The sequence below is a fragment of the Trachurus trachurus genome (assembly GCF_905171665.1).
Source record: "Trachurus trachurus genome assembly, chromosome: 4".
In the NCBI taxonomy this organism is placed as follows: Eukaryota; Metazoa; Chordata; class Actinopteri; order Carangiformes; family Carangidae; genus Trachurus; species Trachurus trachurus.
Window position 1 is genome coordinate 34411271 of NC_139898.1, and position 24315 is coordinate 34435585.

Sequence of the window (24315 nt, forward strand, 5' to 3'; positions counted from 1 at the left end):
TGGATGGTATGTGGCAGGAAAGATTTCCTGTATCTGTCCCTTCGATGAATGATCTATCAACAATCCCCTCTGTAACAACCTTCAGAATATAAACAGGAATAAAAAATAATAAAATAAAAACATATAGTATAGTCACTGAGAATAGAGAAATCATGTGTTTTTGCAGCTAAAACAACTGGTCAGGAAGGGGTTAAACATGTCGAAACCTATGTCGAAAGTGAATCTCATGTTTAGTCAAGACCCAGCCTTATTATTATGTATTACAAATATTTTGAGGGAGCGTCTGCACCATGGATGTATTATGGTCTGCACGCCGGCCGGTCTCTCCTCTGTAACGTCGCCATCTGCTGGACAAACTCTGTAAAGACGCAGCGCCACTGATTATACTGGTGATTATGGAAACATGGCAGATGTATGATTGACCTGCGACTCCCTGTCATTATACTGCTGACTGTTCATGTGTGTGTGTGTGTGTGTGTAGGTGTGTGTAGGTGTGTTTTTACTGTAAAAGGCTGCATAAGTCGAGGCACAGACACACACATGCACAAATGCACACATGCACGCACATCCTGAGCTCTTTACAGCTGGGCTTCATTCACAAAACGTGGCTGTGCCGGCAGCATTTCCTCTGCTTTCTATTTGGGGAAGAAACTAAAAAAAAAAAAGACTAAAAGACTGCAAAAAAAAAAAAAGAAAAAAGAAAAGGAGCACTAACTTTGTTCTGAAGGTCTGTGTTTGTTTTCTCAGATCTGTCTGCTCTCTCTCCGCGTACAGCCAGATGAATCCAAGCGGAGCGCCAGAGACTCAGGGATGGATTGGGTTTCACTGCTTCCCAGAGACGAGAGCAGCCGCGGCCCCGTATGGGAGCGAGCGTCGGCCATGACAGTTGGCAGTTGGGTCGGTCGGGTTTTTTTGGGAGGGGGCGAACTCGATACCATAATTTAGATCTGCAGTAAACACAGAGAAATGAGACGCAGGCCTCGCTGCTGCATGATGCACGCCGCTCTGCTCCCTCTGAGACACAACCATGGGAAAAACCGGAGCGTTGTTCTGGCTGCAAACGAATGCCGCCGCGCCACCACGCTCGCTCGTATTGTCTGATTAGATGTAACATGTTTATCGTTGCTACATACACAAACTGATGGAAAGTATTCGGCCCCCATGTCGGCCATGTTGGGAGCACGTGTTGTGTTGCCGTCGGCGGAGTGGCGAGGAGAAGCTTCATCGCCGAGTCGATGTGAATGAACTGTACACTGCAAAAACTCAACATCTTTCCAAGAATATTTGTCTTATTTCTTGTCAAAATGTCTCATTTCTAGTCAAAACTAAACTCTTTTTGCTTAAAATAAGACTCATCACCTAAAAATTAACTTGTTTTTAGATCATTTTTATTTGTTTCAAACAAAAAAAACCTTCACTTGAAATAAGTAGAAAAATCTGCCAGTGAAAGCAAGTTTTTTTTGTGCTTGTAATAAGGAAGAAAAACTTTTTTCTACTTATTTCAAGTGAAAATCTGCTTGTAAGAAGTAAAAAGTGTCTAAAAACAAGCTGCTTTTTAATGTGATGAGTCTTATTTTAAGTAGAATGAGATTTGTTTTGACTAGAAATTACATTTTTGACTAGAAATAAGACAAATATTCTTGGTAAGATTTTGAGTTTTTGCAGTGTAGTGACCCATGTGTGTGTGTGTGTGTGTGTGTGTGTGTGTGTGTGTGTGTGTGTGTGTGTGTGTGTGTGTGTGTGTGTGTGTGTGTGTGTGTGTGTGTGTGTGTGTGCATGTGTGTGTTGACATCTCCTGATTAGCTCTGGCACCGCCGCTGGATTAGCTTCGCGGGAAGGTTTCCTGTCAGACCTGTACAAATCAAGGCTTTCCGGTCGCCGCGCCAACAGTCGGCAAACAAACACACACACACACACACACACACACACCCACACACACACACACACGGAGATGTTTGATAAAAACTCCCCAGAAAGTCTGTTGTTGGTGTCGAGCAGCGAGCGAACGCCAAGCGGTGAGGTCAGAGGTCGACCTGAGACGATCGATCTGTCACCAAAGATCCTCGACTGTGGCGAGATGTCTCACTACTCCAATGATATGAGATGGTTCAGCTTCACTTCCTGCCTCCTAAAGTGGGCGTGGTCACCGTCGCCGCCACCTCGTGTTGTGTGGATTTGTAGTTGTTGTTGTCGATTTGAAGTTGACGTAGAGGAAAGTGAGATATTTGTATTTTCTTATACTTATGATACTTACATTAAATATGTACACAGCTAACAGTCGTATTTAACATTACGAACATTAGTTAGCGTGGGCGTTCGGGAACGTGAGTTGACATAGGAGATCTATTGGTATTAGATATTGGTTAAAGGCCCCATGGCATGAAAAATGTGATTTTGGTTATTTTTTGGTGCTTGGGGAGGTCTCTGGGCCACGTATATGCTGCCACATGCATCAAACTGGTCATAAACGGAGAAACACACACCGCCCATTTGTAGGAACTGTCTCTTTAAGACGAGCACTTCCTCCTTTCTGTGATGTCACACACAAGGTAACTCCGCCCACCGTGACCAGTTGTTTTTTTTATCCATTCTTATGAATGCAGCTTAGGTTTCAGTTACTTGCCTGTGATTGGCCCGACCACATGCCACTCAAAAACAGTCAGCCAATCAGAGGAGAGGTTCTCATTCTCTCTTCTGATTGGCCAAATGACCTGTGCCTGCTAGAGCTCCAGAAAGAGGCAACAGAAAGGGGCAGTAGAAACCATATTAAGCAGCTCACAGGTACTGAAAACCAATGATACGTCTTGTTAGGGAAATAAACCCAGAGAAAAGTGCACAGCATGAGGCCTTTAAAATTAAAGATAAAGTTAAAACCAAAATATGATAAACAAGGATACATGCATTATTACTTATGAGTAATGATGCACTGACTTGTGTAATAAACTTCTGCGATAGATAATCCAGTCCAGCACTATCTACAGTAAGACTCTTCCTTATAATTATTGCTCTAATTGTAGTTGAAAAACAACATTTAAATTGTGTTATCTCATTAGGTACGGCGGAGCATTAGGGCCACATTGACAAATAAAAAAATCACAAACTTCGAGAACAAAGTCGTAAATTTACAACTTTGTTCTCGTAATGTTATGACTTTTTTCTCGTAGAAAATGTACGACTTTATTCTAGTAAATTTATGACTTTATTCTCAAAGTCTGTGTTTTTTTTTTGGTTTTTTTTCTCAATGTGGCCATAATTCTCCGTCGTACATCAGGTTAGGTCTCATAAAAGGTTTTAAAATAAAATAAAAAAAAAGGATGATAATAATAATAACAAGTGAAAAGAAACTTTAAAAATTCTAGAAAAAAGTGTTAAAAATTTCATCATCGTCATCGTCATCCAAGCAGGAAACATCCAGTGACATCCGGAGCTAAAAATATGTTTCTGCTGAAGTTGGAAGTTGGATCTCATCAAACATTCAGCACTTTAAACTCGTTCCCACTCTGACTGCAGGTCAGCGAACGCAACGCAGCACCTGAGACGGTGACGAAGCGTTTTTATTTTAAATCTGCTGCAGCAGCGGCGCTGACTCACACACGCGATGTCAGCAGCCGAGGCTCATGGGTAATGATGATGAAGTATCACCACAGTGTAGCCTCAAAATCTTACCAAGAATATGTATCTTATTTCTAGTCAAAACAAGTCTCATTCTACTTAAAATAAGACTCATCACATAAAAAGCAGCTTGTTTTTAGACACTTTTTACTTCTTTCAAGCAGATTTTCACTTGAAATAAGTAGAAAAATCTGATAGTGGAGCAAGTTTTTCTTCTTATTACAAGCACAAAAAATCTTGCTTTCACTGGCAGATTTTTCTACTTATTTCAAGTGAAAATTAGTTTGAAACAAGTGAAAATGATCTAAAAAACAAGTTGATTTTTAGGTGATGAGTCTTAGTTTAAGAGTAAAGAGCTTAGTTTTGACTAGAAATGAGACATTTTGACAAGAAATAAGACAAATATTCTTGGGAAGATTTTGAGTTTTTGCAGTGTGTATCAGGAAAAGAGCCGGATATTTAAACACAGCAGGTGGAAGAAGGAGATTATTTAATAATCAACTCAGCTGTTGTTTCTTATTTATTTTGAGTTGAGAAGTGAAGAAGGTTTATTTGCTCTGATGAGACTCGGTTTATAATTCTCTCCAACAGAAAACAACAGAGAGAGTTTGTGTTTGTTTTCAGTGAGTTAATGCTTCGTTGATTTTCTGTCGTTAAACTTGTCGACTAATTAACCAACTGCACAGAAACATTTGTATTTACATGATCTGCACTTTGGCCCCAGGCTGCCATGCTCTCCACACACACACACACACACACACTGCTGTTTTATCTTTGTGTGGATGGATGAGGTCATTTCCTGTCTGGCTGCCTCGCGGTGCTCACATCTCTGAATGAGGAGGAGGAGGAGGAGGAGGAGGAGGAGGAGGAGGAGGAGGAGGAGGAGGCGTCAGATCTGTGTCCAGGAAAAACAGTTTGTTGGCTTGGACTTGTCGTTTTTCAGCCTCTCGCCTTCGTCCTGGCAAAACACACACACATGCAAATAGCCTAATACACACAGGGCCGAGGTGTCAGTGCATCTGCAAGCTGTGTGTGTGTGTGTGATGGTTAATCGGTCCAACTTCCCAGTTTGATTCGATTACTATTATTGAGGTCTCGGTTCGATTACCAACAGATTTTTGATCATTGATTTCCCATTTGACACTAACACAATAACTAAAACACACCACAAACTGACTGCACCATTAAAGCAGCTGACTAACTTCTCTTTTATCCTTCAATTTGTGTAGTAGTCATTCAAATTAATATTTTTTAAATTTTGTTTTAGATGTAGCCTAGTCTTTCACAGTCAAAAACAAAACAAAAACAAACGTCCACACTTGCAACTAAATGTTCAAAGTTTGAGTTTTTTTCCTACAGAACCAAAATTTGACACAATAAAATCATCATTCATCAACATAAGTCACACGTCATCGGTCCTGAATCTAAAGCTGACAGGACGTTATGGAGGAAGAAAAACTCATAGTGGAGGTGGAAACATTTTATGATACAACACATCATCAAGCAGCCGTTAAATCCTGCCTGACAGTCACCGCATTCAATTTAATAATCGATCCATAATCGACTCATCAATAATCGCGATTAATCAATAATCGACTTTTTTCACCGCCACCCCTCTTTGGCATCATCATCATCCTCATCCTCCTCCTCATCCTCAGCAGGAGCAGCATCTGTGTTTTCCGCCCCTGAGTCCAGGTCTTTCTCCCCCCTTTCTCCCCCCTCTCTCCCCTCTTCTCCTCTCTGGGAGTATCGTGCTGCATCATCAGCTCCAGGTTCATCAGTCACAGCCTTCGCTCTCTTCCCGGGGGGGGGGGGGGTCAGGTATCTGAGTCAGCCTGGCTGGACCCGGTGCTGCATAGCAACATCTGCTGCTGTCTCTGTCTCAGTCTCAGCCTCTTAAAGCCACCGGAGCGTTAACAACCGGACCGGTCCAGAGGTCCAGCTGCCGTTCTGCCCGGCGGAGTGGAGGACGGAGCAGAGTGGAGATGAAACACCAGCTGGGCAGTTGTTGGTGTTGATCTGCCCCCAAAGGCCTTTCAGTCCAGCAGCAGGGCAACGATGACCACAGCAGCAGCAGCAGCAGCAGCAGCAGCAGCAGCAGCAGCAGCTCCATCACATCCACTGGTTCTGACTCTGTGTTCCCAAAACACACATGACATCAGTGGTGGTTCCAACAGAAATAGACCGTTCACACACACACACACACACACACACACACACACACACACACACACACACCGTGGCAGCAGCACCGTTCGGTCCAGAATAGAAAACAGTGGTTTGGTCTGCAGCGGCCAAACCGAGGCTCCGTCGTCTGAACCGTTCACTCGTCTCCATGATGACCGGTCTCTGTGAACCAGAACCAGAAGTAAATACAGAGATTGTTTTGCATGAATTTCCCTCTAAAACAACTCTGTGTGGTAACGTTGTGTTATTATCTCATAGCGTGGTGAATGTGCAGCTCACAACTTGTCCACCAGAGCGTTGTGGAGTTGTTGGATTGTGTATTTGATGAGTTTGATGATGAGGGAAACCAAGAAATCCCATAATGAGCCTCCGTAGCGTAGCTCTGAGCAGCTCACGGCTCTGCTCCGCCGTTCTAAAAACAGCTTGCACCGACAATTAAAGGTAACGAACCTACTGCTATGACTATAGGGATTATGGCAATGGGCCAATTTGCCAAAATGTTGAACTATCTCTTTAACCTTGTATAGGCTACAAACACTGGAAAAGTTTAACACTGGAGATCAGGATGAAGCTACAGTATTGTCACGACACAAACCTGATTTTCCAAATAAAGATTTAATTCAAAGGTAGACAAAAAGAGAAATAACAAAAAGAAGAGAGGATGCCATGTTGGTTGAAGAAGAGGACGAGTGTCTGACAGGTTTCATCTCATTCGATCCAAAGCAGAAACTGGTTCTGGTTCTGGTTCCTTCAGGTCACGTGACTGGCAACAGAACCAAAAACCAAACCGCACACTGCCAAAACTCAAAATATTACCAAGAATACTTGTCTTATTTCTAGTCAAAATGTAATTTCTAGTCAAAACAAATCTTATTATACCTAAAATAAGACTCATCACATAAAAAGTAGATTGTTTTTGACATTTTTTACTTCTTTCAAGCAGATTTTCACTTGAAATAAGTGGAAAAATCTGATAGTGGAGCAAGTTTTTTCTTTCTTATTACAAGCACAAAAAAACTTGCTTTCACTGGCAGATTTTTCTACTTGTTTTAATTTGTTTGAAACAAGTGAAAATGATCTAAAAACAAGTTAATTTTTTGGGTGATGAGTCTTATTTTAAGTGGAAAGAGATTACTGTAGTTTTGACTAGAAATTAGACAATATTCTTGGAAAGATTTTGAGTTTTTGCAGTGCATTCAGGTTCACGAGTCCTGAACGCTTCTCTTCACTCTGCACTGCAAAAACTCTTATTTCTTGTCAAAATGTCTAATTTCTAGTCAAAACTAAGATAAGACTCATCACCTGAAAATTGTTTTTAGATCATTTTCACTTGTTTCAAACTAATTTTCACTTGAAATAAGTAGAAAAATCTGCCAGTGAAAGCAAGTTTTTGTGCTTGCTCCACTATCAGATTATTCTACTTATTTCAAGTGAAAATCTGCTTGAAAGACGTAAAAAAAAAAGTGTCTAAAAACAAGCTACTTTTTATATGATGAGTCTTATTTTAAGTAGAATGAGATTTGTTTGGACTAGAAATGACATTTTGACTAGAAATAAGACAAATATTCTTGGAAAGATTTTGAGTTTTTGCAGTGCATTCAGGTTCACGAGCCCTGAACTCTTCTCTTCTCTTCACTCTGCTCTTATTTATGTCGGCCTCCTCCTCCAGCCTCTAATGTGATTTCATTCAGAACTCGGTGTCGGCCCGGGTCGGGTCAGGATGATTTGCCGGCGGTTTCTGGTTTCATATAAATGAGGAGCGCTGTGTTTGATCCTGTGTTAGCTATAAAGTGGACTTGGCCGAGCGGCAGCAGCAGCAGCAGCAGCAGCAGCAGAGGTGAATAATCCTCTTCCAGCTCCTCTGGACTCAGTGAGTTCTGTTCTGTTAAAGAGATTCAGATCCTGTTGTTGCTTCATGCCTCTGGTTCTTCTGGCATCATTAAAGCAAAACAATGGCGCTCGCAGTAAATAGCCATGGAAACGCAGACAGGGCTGTAGCTAAACACTGAGGCCGGCCAGGGTTCCTCTGACCCCCCCTCTACACCCACCACCACCACCACCCACCTCCACCCAAACCAAACCAAACCAAACCGCCGCCGCCACCACAGGCTGCGTGCAACACACTCATCACGACCCGCTGCTGACACGCAACACACACTGCAAAAACTCAACATCTTTCCAAGAATATTTGTCTTATTTCTCGTCAAAATGTCTCATTTCTGGTCAAAACTATAAACTCTTTCCACTTAAAATAAGACTCATCATTTAAAAATTCACTTGTTGTTTCAAACAAATTTTCATTTTAAATAAGTAGAAAAATCTGCCAGTGAAAGCAAGTTTTTTGTGTTTGTAATGAGAAAGAAAAACTTGCTCCACTATCAGATGATTTCAAGTTAATATACAGTAGCCTACATATGCTTGAAAGAAGTAAAAAGTGTCAAAAACAAGCAACTTTTTAATGTGATGAGTCTTATTTTAAAGGGACAACGAGGAGTTTCTATTTGGTTATTAAAAAGTTTAATATTAATGTGGATGAATCTCCGTCACCACTTGTTAATGGTCCATTTTAGATAAATATATGGTTTTGTCTCTATGGTTATTTTGTTATTATTAGTGGTGGTGGAAATGCTGGGCGAGCCGACCAGCGTTTCTTTACTTTCGGTTTCGTGGCGAGTCATGAGAATAACGCCGCCGAATCTCCGTTTATGGTGGGAACTACGACGGTATGTGATCGTCTTCCAACCTCTGACTTTAATTGTTGATGAATGAAAACATTCTTGGCAAGACGTCCGTTTTGCGCCGGTCAAAGAATTTCACGGTGCGCGGAGGCTCATGGTAAATGTAGTATGAAAACACTTCGCTTTCCAAATCTCCTCGTTGTCCCTTTAAGTACTATATTGAGATTTGTTTTGACTAGAAATGACATTTTGACAAGAAATAGGATAAATATTCTTGGTAAGATTTTGAGTTTTTGCAGTGCACTCACAGTCCTGCTCGCCGCCGTCGTGGTCGTCGTGGTGCACGTTGTTGATCAAAGACGGTTGGAAAAAACCCAGTGAATGCATTTGAACTTGAGGTGTCAGAGTCTGGATGCGATGCGTTCATGAACACTCGGTTCTGTGTGTTGTGTTTGTTTTTGTCTTCAGCAGCACGGAGCTGGAGCTGCAGCAGCTGGCTGCGGCTCTGGAAAACCTGTTGACAACAAACCCTCCATCCATCGGTGCCGTTTCATCCCAAAACACCCCCCAACCCCCCCTAAACCCCCCCGACAAGAGGCTGGCACCGAGCTGCACCGACCCACCACTGCTGCTGCTGCCACCTCCACACACACACACACACACACATAGCTGCTGCTGCTGCTGCCACCACATCTGGAAATGATTCTATGAAAACCAAAGAGTGGAGGAAAGTGAGAGCGGAGGGAGATGAAGGCTTCAGATGCCCCGGCCTACACCAGCAACTCTTTAAAACTTCCAACTAAACAGTTTATAAATAAAAACTAAACAGAGTGAAGAGTAAATAAAATCAACTTTAGGAAACTGTGATCATGTAGAAGTTCACATTTACATTCTCCAGGTTTTTGATGATGTGAGACAGGTTTTTAAAGGTTGAGTCTGGAGTTTTATGTGCCCAAAAATAAACATTAGACTCTATACAAATTAAATCCATCTTAATCGTCACCTATGGACTTCTAGTCCTGAGTGGTGGTGACTGTGTCTGCAATGACGGAGCTCAGGTGAAGCTACGTGCAGCAGAGTAGTAGCTCAGGGCTGCTAGCTGCACTAGCTGTCTCTGATGCTAACGAGTGCTAGCAGCTAGCACGTCTCTCTCTCTCAGCAGCAGCAGCAGTTGTCATGACAACAAAGTAAAAGAAATCCAGTCTGAGTGAAGCGCTGGAGCCGCGGACCGATTCCCCACCGTCACCGACAGCTAAAGCCTCCACTGGTAACAAGTATGAAGACCGTTGTGGTGAGCTAGCTCAATGCTAACTTCGACTAGCGTTAGCGGTTAGCATCCGCCGCTAACACCGTCTTCCCAGCTCACCACAACGGCATCTACCTTTAAACTAGTAAATGATGCTGCTCTGGATCCGACTCTTTCCTTCTGCACTGCAAAAACTCAAAATCTTACCAAGAATATTTGTCTTCTTTCTTGTCAAAATGTCTCTTTTCTAGTCAAAACTAATCTCTTTCCGCTTAAAATAAGACTCATCACCTAAAAATGAACTTGTTTTTAGATCATTTTCACTTGTTTCAAACTAATTTTCACTTGAAATAAGTAGAAAAATCTGCCAGTGAAAGCAAGTTTTTTGTGCTTGTACTAAGAAAGAAAAACTTGCTCCACTATCAGATTTTTCTACTTATTTCAAGTGAAAATCTGCTTGAAAGAAGTAAAAAGTGTCTAAAAACAAGCTGCTTTTTAATGTGATGAGTCTTATATTTAGTATAGGCTAATTGGATTTGTTTTGACTAGAAAAGACATTTTAACTAGAAATAAGACAAATATTCTTGGTAAGATTTTGAGTTTTTGCAGTGTACAACACCGGAAGTTAGAAGTTCGGACTGACAGTGAACTCGCCACACGCTGAGCTCAATGAGGGCATAGCAGGTGGCATGATGGTGCAGTGTAACCAAGGAGGGTCTGGGTTCGATTCCCAGGGCCTGTTTGAGTGTTTCTGGGTGTGAGGTTGTTAATGATTTTTTTTTGAATGAGCTTTATTTCCGTTCACACGAGACAGAAACACCAGGACGATCCCTCACACTCAGATTTTTTATTTGCTCTCGTCGGTCTTTATTTATGTCTTTTGTCTCGTTAGAGCGTCGACTCGCAGGCGAAGCTGCAGATCAGCGAGCGTGACTGTTGGACGGCAAAAAATATTTATGGGAGTTTTGCATCAAAGAAATGAAGTGACGTGACGTTTTCAGCCGGAGAATCTCACATCTGGTTGTTTTATCTGTAACTGGCCCCTGAGGAACTTTAGTTTTGGTCATGAGGACGGAGCATCACGGTCTCTGCAGGAGGAAGAGGAAGAGGAGGAGGAGGAGGAGGAGGAGGAGGTGATGTTGGATCACCAGGAACTCTACTGTGTTTCCCACATGTTTGTCCAACATCTACTTTAGTGGCACTGGTCCTGTTTTAAAGGTACAGTCTGTAGGATTTCCCTTAAAAAATAAATAAATATAGACTTCCTGCTTCATCAGTCATCACCTATCGGGCTTCTGCTCATTAGTCAATGGGCTGGACCAGATTTTGGTTCCACTCAAGTTGGCAAAATCTAGTAACATTTTTTGAAAAGGTAGGCTACATGTCCATAGATGATATATTGGTATGATAACCCATCCTAAGTGGTAGCTTTATGACATAAAGTTATCCACCTGCAATAAATAGGCCTCTAAACGCAGGGGGCATATCCTGTTTTGTGCTCATTTTCAGACCTTTACTCAAATGTCACGAGTGCATGTTTGGTAGCATTTTAAAGTGTACAATCCTAGCTTTCATTTAGACCTAGTTTTGGACCTATCTAAAAAATACAAAGGTCACATGGTCATCATGATCTTAAGGTCAAGACAGAGCTGATCAGACACATGATCATCTTTCACTGAGCACTGATACGGAGGAGCTGTGATCACATGAAGTTACCTGTGTGTGTGTGTGTGTGTGTGTGTTTATAAACATGTTAATGAGCTACAGGTGGATTGTTTATAAAGTTAACGAGCTCTGGCCTGAGGATCAGAGGTTACCATGGCAACTTGAGGTGGTTGCCAATGACGATAGAGGCCCCCCAGGCTGAGGCAGACAGAAACGTGGAGAAAAAGAGCAATTTTCTGCCTCTGCACTGGTCTCACATTTAGGCTTAGCATGACAAAACGGTAACTCCTAACAGAAAAAAACACAGACCATCATCGCTGTAAGGACTTCCTGAACGATTTGGTGTGATTCTGGTGTTTCTACAGTAAATATTTTGGAGACACTTGTGAGTTTAAAACACTGGTCCCTTCTGCTTCTCCCGGAAAATCTTTGTGTTGGAGTCAATGAGGAGCAGAGACAGACGTGGCCGCACTTAGAGGCTGATAATTCAAATTCTGTAAGTCGCTCTGATATTTTGAGCACATTGTGAGAGACAGAACAAGTTTGTCTACAAATTTGGAAAAAAAATCATGTGTGTAGAGTGTAATTTGTGGCCGGGAGGAGAGTGGAAAGAGAAAAGTTTCAGACGATTTCAGACAACTTCTCCCACTGAGCGATGATGTCACCCACTCTGACATTGAACATTCCGTGCAATACACACCCATTATAATCTCATAATTTCTCCAAATATGGTCATGGTCATTGAACAGGGATTGATCAAAAACTATATGACCTATCGAAACATGGAACACCAATACACAAGGCTGCAAACGAAAGTAAAACCTACGGACTCTGACTTTAACACACACACACACACACACACACAGTTGTAGGAACATGCAGTGTGCATGTCTGGGTGCTGTGGGCTGCAGAGGTCACCCCTCCCTCGTCATTAGTGAGCCACATTCACTCTGACCACACACACACACACACACACACACACACACACTCCAAGTCCATATAATTGAGGTTCACTGCAAATGTTCATAATAAAATTACACTCAGTGCAACAGATTTCATTACAGCCTTCGCCCCTTTAAATAGATTAACAAGGCCGAGTGAGGCCACGTGCTACTGTTCTCACACCGTTAACAAAAACTCAAGTTAAATACATCAAGAAACTCTTTTAACGAGCGTGTAAAAATAAAAAAAAATGTAGGCCCATTTATTTTTTTTATTTCTCAGATGGAACTATGTTTATTTAATTTTTTCTTTTCCAGTGAATAATAATTTCAGCTCAAACCACAGGACTCATAACGATGTACAAAACAGTCGGGCCGGCGTTCAGGGGAGAAAAAAAAACAGCCTCACGATTTCAGATTTATTTATTAGGAAAGTTTATCAAGCAGAAAATTTAAAGACTGGCTGTCTGCTGCAGACTGAGGTGATGTAATCAGCTGCAGGATGACATCACTCAGGACAAGTTAAAAAATACAGTCTGAATGATTAATACAATATGTTTACAGTGAGGGTGGAAAATGTAGCTTTAATTAAAGATTTTCTTCGTCTTCTGTCTTTTATTTTGAAGGGCTGATCCATGAGAAGATCTAAAAAAACGATCTCAGTGTAGTTTTCCATCTGCAGCTCTAGTAACAACAGGTCGGTGTCAGCCAATCAGAGGACAGGAGGCTCTGAGCCTCTCTTCTGATTGGCTGACTGTTTTCTAAAGTGATCCAATAAAAAAAAGTAGAGCATATTTCAGAATAAAACACTCAGAGAAATCAAATCTTGCAAAGTTGTTGGATGGTGGATCCAGGTGGTGAGAGGGCGGGGCTTAGTTGTGACATCACAAAGTGACAGGAAGTCAACTTCGTCTTTAAAAGCCTGTGTGTTGGGAGTGCCGCAGGGCTCCATCTTAGGACCGCTGCTGTTTAGCACATACGTTAATGACCTTCCATCTGTGTGTGATGAAGCAGGGACCCTGATGTATGCGGACGATACGGTCCTGTACACTGCTGGGAAAGATCCCGAAGAAGTAGCTGTGAAGCTGTCAATGGCAATGGAAAAAGTTACTCTCGTCTTACACTTAATACTAATAAAACGGTAACCATGTATTTCTCAAGTAAACAACGAAATACTGTTTTCCCAAATATATATGTTAATGGAGAAATAATAAAAAAGGTCAATGAGTTCAAATACCTAGGTGTGATACTAGATTCCATGTCAAGAAAATGAGCCACACGCTGAAATATAACTTGTTAAATTTTAGAAACATCAGGAACTCATTAACAGTTGCCGCGAAAACTTATTTCAATGCCATGATTTTGTCACATTATAATGACTGTTGTAATGTCCTGTTGGTCTCAGGCAAGTCCATCTGTCCTGAAACCCATCAGGTCACTACACAAACAAGCTCTGAAAATATTAGACAGAAAGTCATGACAGTATCATCACTGTGAAATACTAAACAAATAAAAAAAATGCTTAGCTTTGATAATCTAATGATGTATTCTGATGTCCGTTTAGTGTACAAAATAATTCATAATGTTGCCCCTCCCCCACTGAAAACCTTCGTTAAACTCTGCTCTGAGCTTTAAGATCTGTCTCAAGTGGAGATTGTAACATCCCTAAGCGTAGCTCTGCCATTGCTCAATCTGCCTTTTCTTTTAAATCTGTCAAATCATGGAACAATCTTCCAACTAATCTGAAACTCTGTACAGACTTCAATGTTTTCTCCCGGGAAGTCAAACAATGGATCCTAATAAATCAGTCACGTCAGCATTAATCATTAATCATGAGCCTAAATTATTTTTTAAGCTTGGCAAAGTGTGAAGTATTTTAATAACTGTATGTTTCTTTCTGATATGAAATATGTCCTGAGTGTTTGTGATGTGTGAGAGGGTGTATTATGGGGTGTATTATGCACATGTGTATGGATGTTTAGAACGCTATGTAATTGATAATTCTTACCTTTCTATTGTTTTTACTTACCTGCCCAGGGACGACGGATGGAAAGTAGCTAGTGAGCTAAATCCGCTACAAGGCATCTCTTCTCATAGAGACTAATGTTATTTTGTACATTGTCCCTGACACAAATAAACTTATTAAACTAAACTAAACTAATCTACCTTTTTTACTGTATGGAGCTTTAATGTTTGATGCCTGGTATTATGGGCTGGGACCCTGTTTGTACTGTTGATGACGTTTGGTGCTGTTCTGAGCATTATGTGTGGCTGTGAGCAGCTGTTTGATCGGTGGACAGTGGATCAATAGACTAGTGCGCTGTTTGTTATGGTGCGGCCATTGCTAACGTTGCTACAGCTAGAGAAGCTAGCGGTTAGCCTCTTCCTCCTTCTACCACCTGCCCCTTTTCTTTTCTCTCCTCCTCCTCCTTTTCCTCCTCCTCCTCCTCCTCCTCCTCCTCATCTCATTTCACTCCTTCCCCTCTTCCTCCTTCTACCACCTGCCCCTTTTCTTTTCTCTCCTCCTCTTCCTTTTCCTCCTCTCTCCTTCTCCTCCTCCACCTCTCACTCCTTCCCCTCTTCTCTCCTCCTCCTCCACCTCTTCCTCCTCCTTTCTCCAGTTCCTCCCTTTCCTCCTCCTCCTCCTCTTCCTCCTTCTACCACCTGCCCCGTTTCTTTTCTCTCCTCCTCCTCCTTTTCCTCCTCTCTCCTTCTCCTCCTCCTCCTCTCCTCCTTCCTCCTCCTCTCACTCCTCCTCCTTCTCTCACTCCTTCCCCTCCCCTCTCCTCCTCCTCCTTCTCCTCATCTCTTTTCCTCCTCCTCCTCCTCCTCCTCCTCCTCCTCCTCCTCCTCCTCCTCCTCCTCTCCATGACTTTAATTAGCTCCTGGGGATATTTTTAGTGGCTCTCTTGATGATTTAATTAGGTTTACAAATTATATCCCTCCTCACCCCCCCCCCCCCCAGACGGCATTAGGGGGTTTGGCTCTCCCTCGCTGCCAGAGAGCGAGAGCTGGAAAATGTCTAGTGAGCTGGCATCAAGGAGCTCCTGTTACCGGGAAGAGAAGAGAGGGAGAGAAGGAGAAAAGGAAAACTCCCCGAGCTCTGCCAGCCGCTGACACACACACACACACACACACACACACTAACACACACACACACACACACACACACACACACACACACTAACACACACACACACACACACACACACACACACACACACACACACACACACACACACACACACACGCTCACATGCAAACGTCCAATTACGCTCCTATTCCCGTAGAGTTGGTTTTTAAACCTTCCTTGACACGAAGGAGGAGGAGGAGGAGGAAGAGGAGGAGGAGGAGGGAGAGGAGGAAGAGGAGGAGGAGGAGGAGGACTAAGAAGAAGAAGAGGAGGAGGAAGAAGAGGAAGATGAAGAGGAGGAGGAGAGGAGGAGGAAGAAGAAGAGGAGAAGGAGGAGGAGGAAGAGGAGGAGGAGAGAGGAGGAGGAAGAGGAAGGATGAAGGAGGAGGAGGAGGAAGATGAGAGAGGAGGAGGAGAGAGGAGGAGGAGGAGGAAGAAGAGGAGGAAGAGGAGGAGGAGAGAGGATGAGGAGGAAGAGGAGGAGGAGAGAGGAGGAAGGATGAAGGAGGAGGAGGAGGAGGAGGAAGAGGAGAGAGGAGAAGGAGGAGGAAGAGAAGGAGGGAGAGGAGAAGGAGGAGAAGAAGAAGGAGGAGGAGGAGGAAGAGAAGAAGGAGGAGGAGGAGGAGGAGGAAGAGAAGAAGGAGGAGGAGGAGGAGGAGGAAGAGAAGGAGGAGGAGGAGGAAGAGAAGAGGAGGAGAGAGGAGGAGGAGGAAGAGGAGGAGGAGGAGGAGAGAGGAAGAGGAGGAGGAGGAGGAGAGAGGAAGAGGAGGAGGAGGAAGAAGGAGGAGGAGGAGGAGAAGAAGAAGGAGGAGGAGGAGGAGGAGGAAGAGAAGAAGGAGGAGGAGGAGAGAGGAGGAGGAGGAAGAGGAGGAGGAGGAGGAGAGAGGAAGAGGAGGAGGAGGAAGAAGGAGGAGAAGGAGGAGGAGGAGCCGAGGCCTCGTAAACTGTCATGGCCGCCTCCCACCGCGCTGCCATGGCAACAAAACATCAGTCAGTCAGTTGCCGGTCGCTGCCGTGGCAACAGCAACAGGGACAGTGGTGGAAACTGTTTTACTGTAACGCATCGATGATGATGGGATGGAGACACAGAGCCTCCTCCTCCTCTTCTTCTTCCTCCTCCTCTTTCTCCTCCTCCTCTTCCTCCTCCTCTTTCTCCTCCTCCTCCTCTTCTTCTTCCTCCTCTCCTCCTCCTCCTCCTCCTCTTCTTCTTCCTCCTCCTCTTTCTCCTCCTTCTCCTCTTCTTCTTCCTCCTCCTCTTCCTCCTCCTCCTCCTCTCCTCCTCCTCCCCCTCTTCCTCCTCCTTCTCCTCTTCTTCTTCCTCCTCCTCTTTCTCCTCCTCCTCCTCTTCTTCTTCCTCCTCTCCTCCTCCTCCTCTTCTTCTTCCTCCTCCTCTTCATCCTCCTCTTCTTCTTTCTCCTCTTCTTCCCCCTCTCCTCCTCTTCCTCCTCTTCTTCTCCTTTTCTCCCTCCTTCTTACTTCCTCCTCCTCCTTGTCCTCTTCTTCTTCCTCCTCCTCCTCCTCCTCCTCCTCCTCCAGACTGAGGATGATGTCATCTTTCGTGACCTCTGTTTGAGCTGTTGCGGTCGTTTCAAGTTTTAGTGAAGGTGATGCTCTGGTGTGTGTGTGTGTGTGTGTGTGTGTGTGTGTGTGTGTGTGTGTGTGTGTGTGTGCGTGTGTTAGTGTGTGTGTGTGTGTGTTTTGATCTTAACGAGCTGTCGTCACTAATCGACTCCTGATTATTGGCTCGTTATCGATACTTCTCCGCTCCACTCAGTCTCTCCTATTGAGTATTACCTATTGACACGTCGCCATGGGGACGATGCGTTCAGGTGTCAGTCGGTCCTTGGAGAGCTGAGGTCACAGCTCTTTTATATTTCATAATAAAATCAATAATATCTTGAAATGTGGAGCAGCTGCTGAGACAAACACATGATTTATTTCCTTTTTTACTTATTTTTTTTCATGTTTTGTCGCAGCGTCGCCTCGTAAATCTGAAGAATTCATGTCAAATGAAAACACGTCGTAACTCACTGAAGAGAGACGAGGCGGTCGGTAAATTATCTGTAAAACGAGAGCAGGAAATGAAGAAACACTCAGATAAATAATAAACATATTTGCAATTCTCAGACTCCTTAGATTTACGTAATAAAGAGTTTTTAAATTCCTCATTTAAAGTCGTCTGGTTGTAAATTCTCACAGATTTCATCGTCTCATAAATTACAGACAATGATGAGGATGAAAACAACAAACATGAATCATTTGGATTCTCCAAACTCAAACAAGTGTTCGTTTTTTATTTAACTTCAGAATTTTATTTTGTTTTATTTTATTTTATAATTGGATTTCAGTGCTGATGTTTCACACGTTTAGTAGCTGGTTGAACATTGCACATTTTTCCCATATTTAAATTTTATATTTTACTGTAATATCTTTTCACCACTAAGACTATAATCCACTAGATAGATAGATAGATAGATAGATAGATAGATAGATAGATAGATAGATAGATAGATAGATAGATAGATAGATAGATAGATAGATAGATAGATAGATAGATAGATAGATAGATAGATAGATAGATAGATAGGGAAAGAAAGAAAGAAAGACAAAAAGAGAAAGAAAGACAGAAAGAAAGAAAGAAAGAAAGAAAGAAAGAAAGAAAGAAAGAAAGAAAGAAAGAAAGAAAGAAAGAAAGAAAGAAAGAAAGAAAAATACAGATGAAGGGGTAGAAGAAAGAAAGAAGAAAAAGAGACAGAGGGTTTGAAAGAAAGACATAGATAGATAGATAGATAGATAGATAGATAGATAGATAGATAGATAGATAGATAGATAGATAGATAGATAGATAGATAGATAGATAGATAGATAGATAGATAGATAGATAGATAGGGAAAGAAAGAAAGAAAGAAAGACAAAAAGAGAAAGAAAGACAGACAGAAAGAAAGAAAGAAAGAAAGAAAGAAAGAAAGAAAGAAAGAAAGAAAGAAAGAAAGAAAGAAAGAAAGAAAGAAAGAAGTTAAAATACAGATGAAGGGAGAAAGAAAGAAGAAAAAGAGAGAAAAAAGAGACAGAGGGTTTGAAAGAAAGACAGATAGATAGATAGATAGATAGATAGATAGATAGATAGATAGATAGATAGATAGATAGATAGATAGATAGATGGATGGATGGATGGATGGATGGATGGATGGATGGATGGATGGATGGATGGATGGATGGATGGATGGATGGATGGATGGATGGATGGATGGATGGATGGATGGATGGATAGATAGATAGATAGATAGATAGATAGATAGATAGATAGATAGATAGATAGATAGATAGATAGATAGATAGATAGATAGATAGATAGATAGATAGATAGATAGAGATTTTTAAACACTGATGTTTCATAACATTTTGTCTCTGACCTTTAACCTCCTCAGGTCTCTTTTTTGCTGTTGTTTTTTAGACTTTTCTTACAGTAGGTAAATGCACCGTTTGAAGGTCCTCGAACGCAACACGACAGAGTTTAACATCAGAATATTTACTCCAGAGTGGAGGAGAAGTGAGATTCTTCACACTCCTCCACTCTGGTCTCAGTCTGTGGACACTTCAGCGCGTTGTGATCGGCAGCATTCCTCAGTGACAGCCGCAGCTACAGCTTCTTTAAATAGACACACACACACACACACACACACACACACACACACACACACACACACACACACACACACACACACACACACACACACACACACACACACACACACACACACACACCGGGTCGTTCTCTGGGCTCAGGTGGAGCGTGAGCGCCTCCCTGTGGTCGGACGCCGTCAGAACTTGTGAGATGTTCAGAACATGAATAAATCATGTTTTTCGTTGCAAGTCAGAAAACACTTGATCAACTCAACTTTTTTTTTACCCTTGTTGGACTATGGAACCTGCCTTTTATGAACGCACCTGATCAGTTTTTACAATGGTAAATGGTCTTGTATTTATATAGCGCTTTTCCATCTCAACGATACCCAAAGTTTTAAAGAAACTGGATACTGTTTATCACTGTGCTTTGCATTTTATTACTGGTTGCAGCTATCGTGTACATCACTGTTCCTTATATGCCGTCGCACATCGTCCATCTTTGTATGTCCGTAGACGGGTCATTATCAAAATACGGTGAAAAACATGTCCCTGCACTTTCCAGACACACAAATGCTTGAAAATTTAAAAAGATCATCCACATTAAACCAAAATTATGTAATTTAAAACCATTTTAAATGATGATGATAATTTCAGTTTATATATTTACTGTTTTATTTTATTTTTTTCAGTTTTAATTTCCCTTGTACCTAAAAAAACACTTGTCCCACTGCCATGGTTCAACGCTATTGGACAGTGTAAAAATATTTCCTGTGGTCAATAATGGGCAAACACTGGGCTTAATATATGAATAAAATTAAATCTAAATTGGCTATTTAATAATAAAAATATTTTTAAAAGAATATCTGTCCTTCGATTTGGTGTCATTGGTGTTACTGGTATCACATACCGTTATTTTGAAAGGTTAAGAATATGTAAGAGAACTCCCAAGGTCAGAAAGAAGAAGAAGAAAAAGAGCCATTTAAGACAATACATTGTGAGTGTCTCTTTCATGAGTAAAAAGTAAGATATTTCCAATTAAAATGACATTTTTCAATGTGGTTCTTTTTTTGTGTCATTGGTGTTACTTTGATTTGCGCTATAATGAAATATTTTTATGGAAAAAAAAACAGTTTAATAAGTATAATTTATAGATTTTAAGGTGCTGACTCATGCTGGCTTTGAACTAGCTTGGACAATATTTTGTGTAATTAGCCTTTTATAGATATTTGTCATTGGTGTTACTGTCATTGGTGCAGAAAACTAAATACGTTTGATAGATGAAAAAAAAAGAAAAATATTATAGTTGTCCATTATAGTTGGTAACATGGTCAACATGCTAATAAATAGTTCCCACTAAATTAAATTTGTGAAAACTGAATTAAAATGTTTTACTTTTTTGACTCGGAAAATCACCGTATTTTGATAATGACCCATTGGCTGACTTTTATTTATAAATCTGTTCTTGGACTTTTGCCTACATATTTGTGCGTATACATGTGTAGAAACCTCAGCCGATACGGCCTCAGCGTTCTCAGGACATTATACAGATGAAGGTCCAGAGAGTGAGAACTGAACTGGGCAAAAAGGCTTTTAAATGTTTTAACCCCGTCGACCTGGAACGATGTGCAGATAGAAGGATTTGAAACTGACACATCTTGTAACTCTGGGTGAATTCAGGTCAATTATAAAATAGACAGAGAACTGAGCTCAATGGGACTGTGTGTGATTGCGTTGTTTAATCATGTTTTCCTGAAATGTGTGATTGTATGTTATTTGAGTCTTATGTGATGTGAAACTGAGCTGTTTGTGTGCTGCCGTCTTGGCCAGGTCACTCTTGGAAAAGAGGTTTTTAAATCTTTTTACCTGGTTAAATAAAGGATATTGATTGATTGATTGATTGATTGATTGATTGATTGATTGATTGATTGATTGAGAAACATCAGAGTCAGAACGTGTGGATTTAGAGCAAAACGTCTTTTTTTTTGCCTCAGTCGGTGAAAATCTCCTGCAGCCGTTGGTTTTTCTGAAGTTTCTATAAATCTTGTGGATCTTGTGGATCTAAGATGTGGATCAGTTTTAAACCCGGTGGTGCGTTCAGGTGCGTTCAGGTGCGTTCAGGTGCTCTGACTGCTGCTTCTTCCATCAGGTTCACACAGACGTTTCAGGTCTGAGGTGAAAGTTACAAAACTAAACATGAAAAATACTGGAAAAAAAAAAAAATCACTGTGACATAAAGAGTCATGTGTCTCATTATGGGATGTTGTTGTTGTTGTTTTCACACCTCCACTGCAAAAACTCAAAATCTTTCCAAGAATATTTGTCTTATTTCTTGTCAAAATGTCTCATTTCTAGTCAAAACTAATCTCTTTCCACTTAAAATAAGACTCATCACCTAAAAATTAACTTGTTTTTAGATCATTTTCACTTGTTTCAAACTAATTTTCACTTGAAATAAGTAGAAAAATCTGCCAGTGAAAGCAAGTTTTTTGTGTTTGTAATAAGAAAGAAAAACTTGCTCCACTGTCAGATTTTTCTACTTATTTAAAGTGGAAATCTGCTTGAAAGAAGTAAAAATGTCTTAGAAACAAGCTACTTTTTATGTGATGAGTCTTATTTTAAGTAGAATGAGATTAGTTTTGACTGAAAATAAGAGAAATATTCTTGGTAAGATTTTGAGTTTTTGCAGTGCAAGTATTAACATGAAGTGAATAAAACCAATCACAGGTGACTTTTACCAAAACCTGTGCAGCTTGTTGAGCTCTGTGGGCCACCGTACAAACCCCAGGATTAAACAAAGGTTATACACACACACACACACACACACACACACACACACACACACACACACACACACACACACACACATACAGTACAGATCAAGTCTCACACACATTCATGTGTCTGCAGTAGCTCAGCACTTGTGCCTGTTATCAACACACACTCACACTCACTCACACACACATACACACACACACTCTCTCTCTCCTGTCTCAGATTCCTGGCATGACTTCCTCATGGTAAAAAAGGAAACTTCTCCCCCCCTCCTCCCCCCTCCCTCTCCCCTCCCTCCCAGCTCCCATAATCCCCCTGGTGCCTGTTGCCATCTCCGACCCCCCGAACTAATCCTGAGTGAAGAGCAGCTCAGGTCCACTTGGTGTTTAGACCACCAGCAGTTCACACAGAGAGACAGAGACAGAGACCATTCTTCTTTCTTTCTTGTATTTTACCGTGTTTAACGTGTATGTCAGACGTGTAGCTAGATGTGGATGCGGGGGCTGTGAATGCCCCCCCCTCCCACCCCCCAGCGAGGTGATGATGATGATGTCTAACCCCGCTCTCCGTGGCTGTCGCACCATCTCCCAGCACCTCAACGACCTGAAGAAGGAGAACTTCAGCCTGAAGCTGCGCATCTACTTCCTGGAGGAGAAGATCCAGCAGAAGTTCGAGGAGAGCAGCGACGATGTGCACAGGAGGGTGAGTCAGTCGCTCGCACACAGACACACACACACATAGACACACACTGGGACTCTGGTCTGCAGCTGCAGGTTCTTCTGCAGGTTGCTCCACGCTGAGGTTTAACGTTGTTGAAGTTCATCAGATGTTTTCTTTCTACTGTTTCTAAAATAAGAAACTTTAATAACACCTCTAGTGCATTTTGTCTAAACACACACTGCAAAAACTAAAATCTTACCAAGAATATTTGTCTTATTTCTAGTCAAAATGTCATTTCTAATCAAAAGAAATCTCATTATACTTAAAATAAGACTTATCACATTTAAAAAGTAGCTTGTTTTTAGTCACTTTTTACTTCTTTCAAGCACATATTAACTTGAAATCATCTGATAGTGGAGCAAGTTTTTCTTTCTTTCTTATTACAAGCACAAAAAACTTGCTGCTTTCACTGGCAGATTTTTCTACTTATTTCAAGGGGGCAAATCAAAAATTAGTTTGAAACAAGTGAAAATGATCTAAAAACAAGTTCATTTTTAGGTGATGAGTCTTATTTTAAGTGAAAAGAGATTAGTTTTGACTAGAAATAACACAAATATTCTTGGTAAGATTTGGAGTTTTTTTGCAGTGCACTGTTTGTTCCAAGTGTCCAAATGGAGAATCGGTCCTAAAACCTTTATAAAGTCTAAACACTTTTGTGATTTTCTCATCTAGAAACCTTTATCATCATCATCATCATCGTACTGGTGAAACAACACAACAACATTTTGTCTGGCAACAATCCACAGCAGCATATTAGAGGGATTAAAAATGACCTTAAAGCAGTCAGGGTGAATAAATAAATGAATAAATAGTTGTTATCTTCAAAAAGCATTGGTGCAAAGATACATATTGGACTGAATATTGAGAACATAGCGCTGCTTGTTTCATAGCTCTGTAGCTCTGTAGAGAGTTGAAGCTGAGAAAAAAAAACAGTTTCTCAGTCTCGGGTGCAGTTGTAGCCGAGGAGCAGCTGATGCATTCAGTGGCGTCTCTATACATAGAGTCACTGCTCCACTGTGTGTAAAACAGACCATAAAGTTTTCTCCTCCGAGGTCTGGACTCTCCACTCACACCAGGACAACATTGCCACAAAAAATGGGATAATTGCAATACAAGACGTCCAGCTGCAGCTAATGGTCAGTCTTTGTCCCTGGTCAGGCTTTAGAATAGGATCAAATATACTGAATACAATAAATGCAATGATACAAATACAGTGGATAGATAGGTAACATGAATACATAAACACAGCTGCAAATTTCAGATTAAAACACAAGTTAAATTTAGCATCAAACATTAGTAAAGTGCTGTGTTAGAAAGCTGCAGACTCTGTGTGTTGTAGAAAGTCTCTGTGGCTTCATGACCTCTGACCTTTCAGCTCCACATGCACCGAGCGGTTTGCACCTGCAGCTCCTCGTCCACACGCCACCTGTCTGACCTGCTTTAGCTTCGTAGCTGCTTTCTATTCACCCGGTTGGTGGAGCACAAAGCTTTATTTATTAATATGGAGCGTCCCCTTTTTATCAAACCCACAAGACACCAAGTAAAGGCTGCACTGCAAAAACTCAAAATCTTTCCAAGAATATTTGTCTTATTTCTTGTCAAAATGTCTCATTTCCAGTCAAAACTAATCTCTTTCCACTTAAAATAAGACTCATCACCTAAAAATTAACTTGTTTTTAGATAATTTTCACTTGTTTCAAACAAATTTTCACTTGAAATAAGTAGAAAAGGTGC

The 24315-nt window shown here is 41.4% G+C and overlaps 1 protein-coding gene across 2 annotated transcripts in view; it reads left to right on the plus strand.

Annotated features, from left to right (window-relative positions):
- The window catches only part of pde4dip (phosphodiesterase 4D interacting protein), a 157308-nt gene that overhangs the window by 53219 nt on the left and 79774 nt on the right, over window positions 1-24315 (plus strand). For both annotated transcript variants that reach the window (XM_083969576.1, XM_083969577.1), the window contains exon 4: window positions 22453-22563. In XM_083969576.1, coding sequence (XP_083825702.1) covers window positions 22453-22563 — 111 coding nt within the window. The remainder of the gene's footprint in view (window positions 1-22452; window positions 22564-24315) is intronic.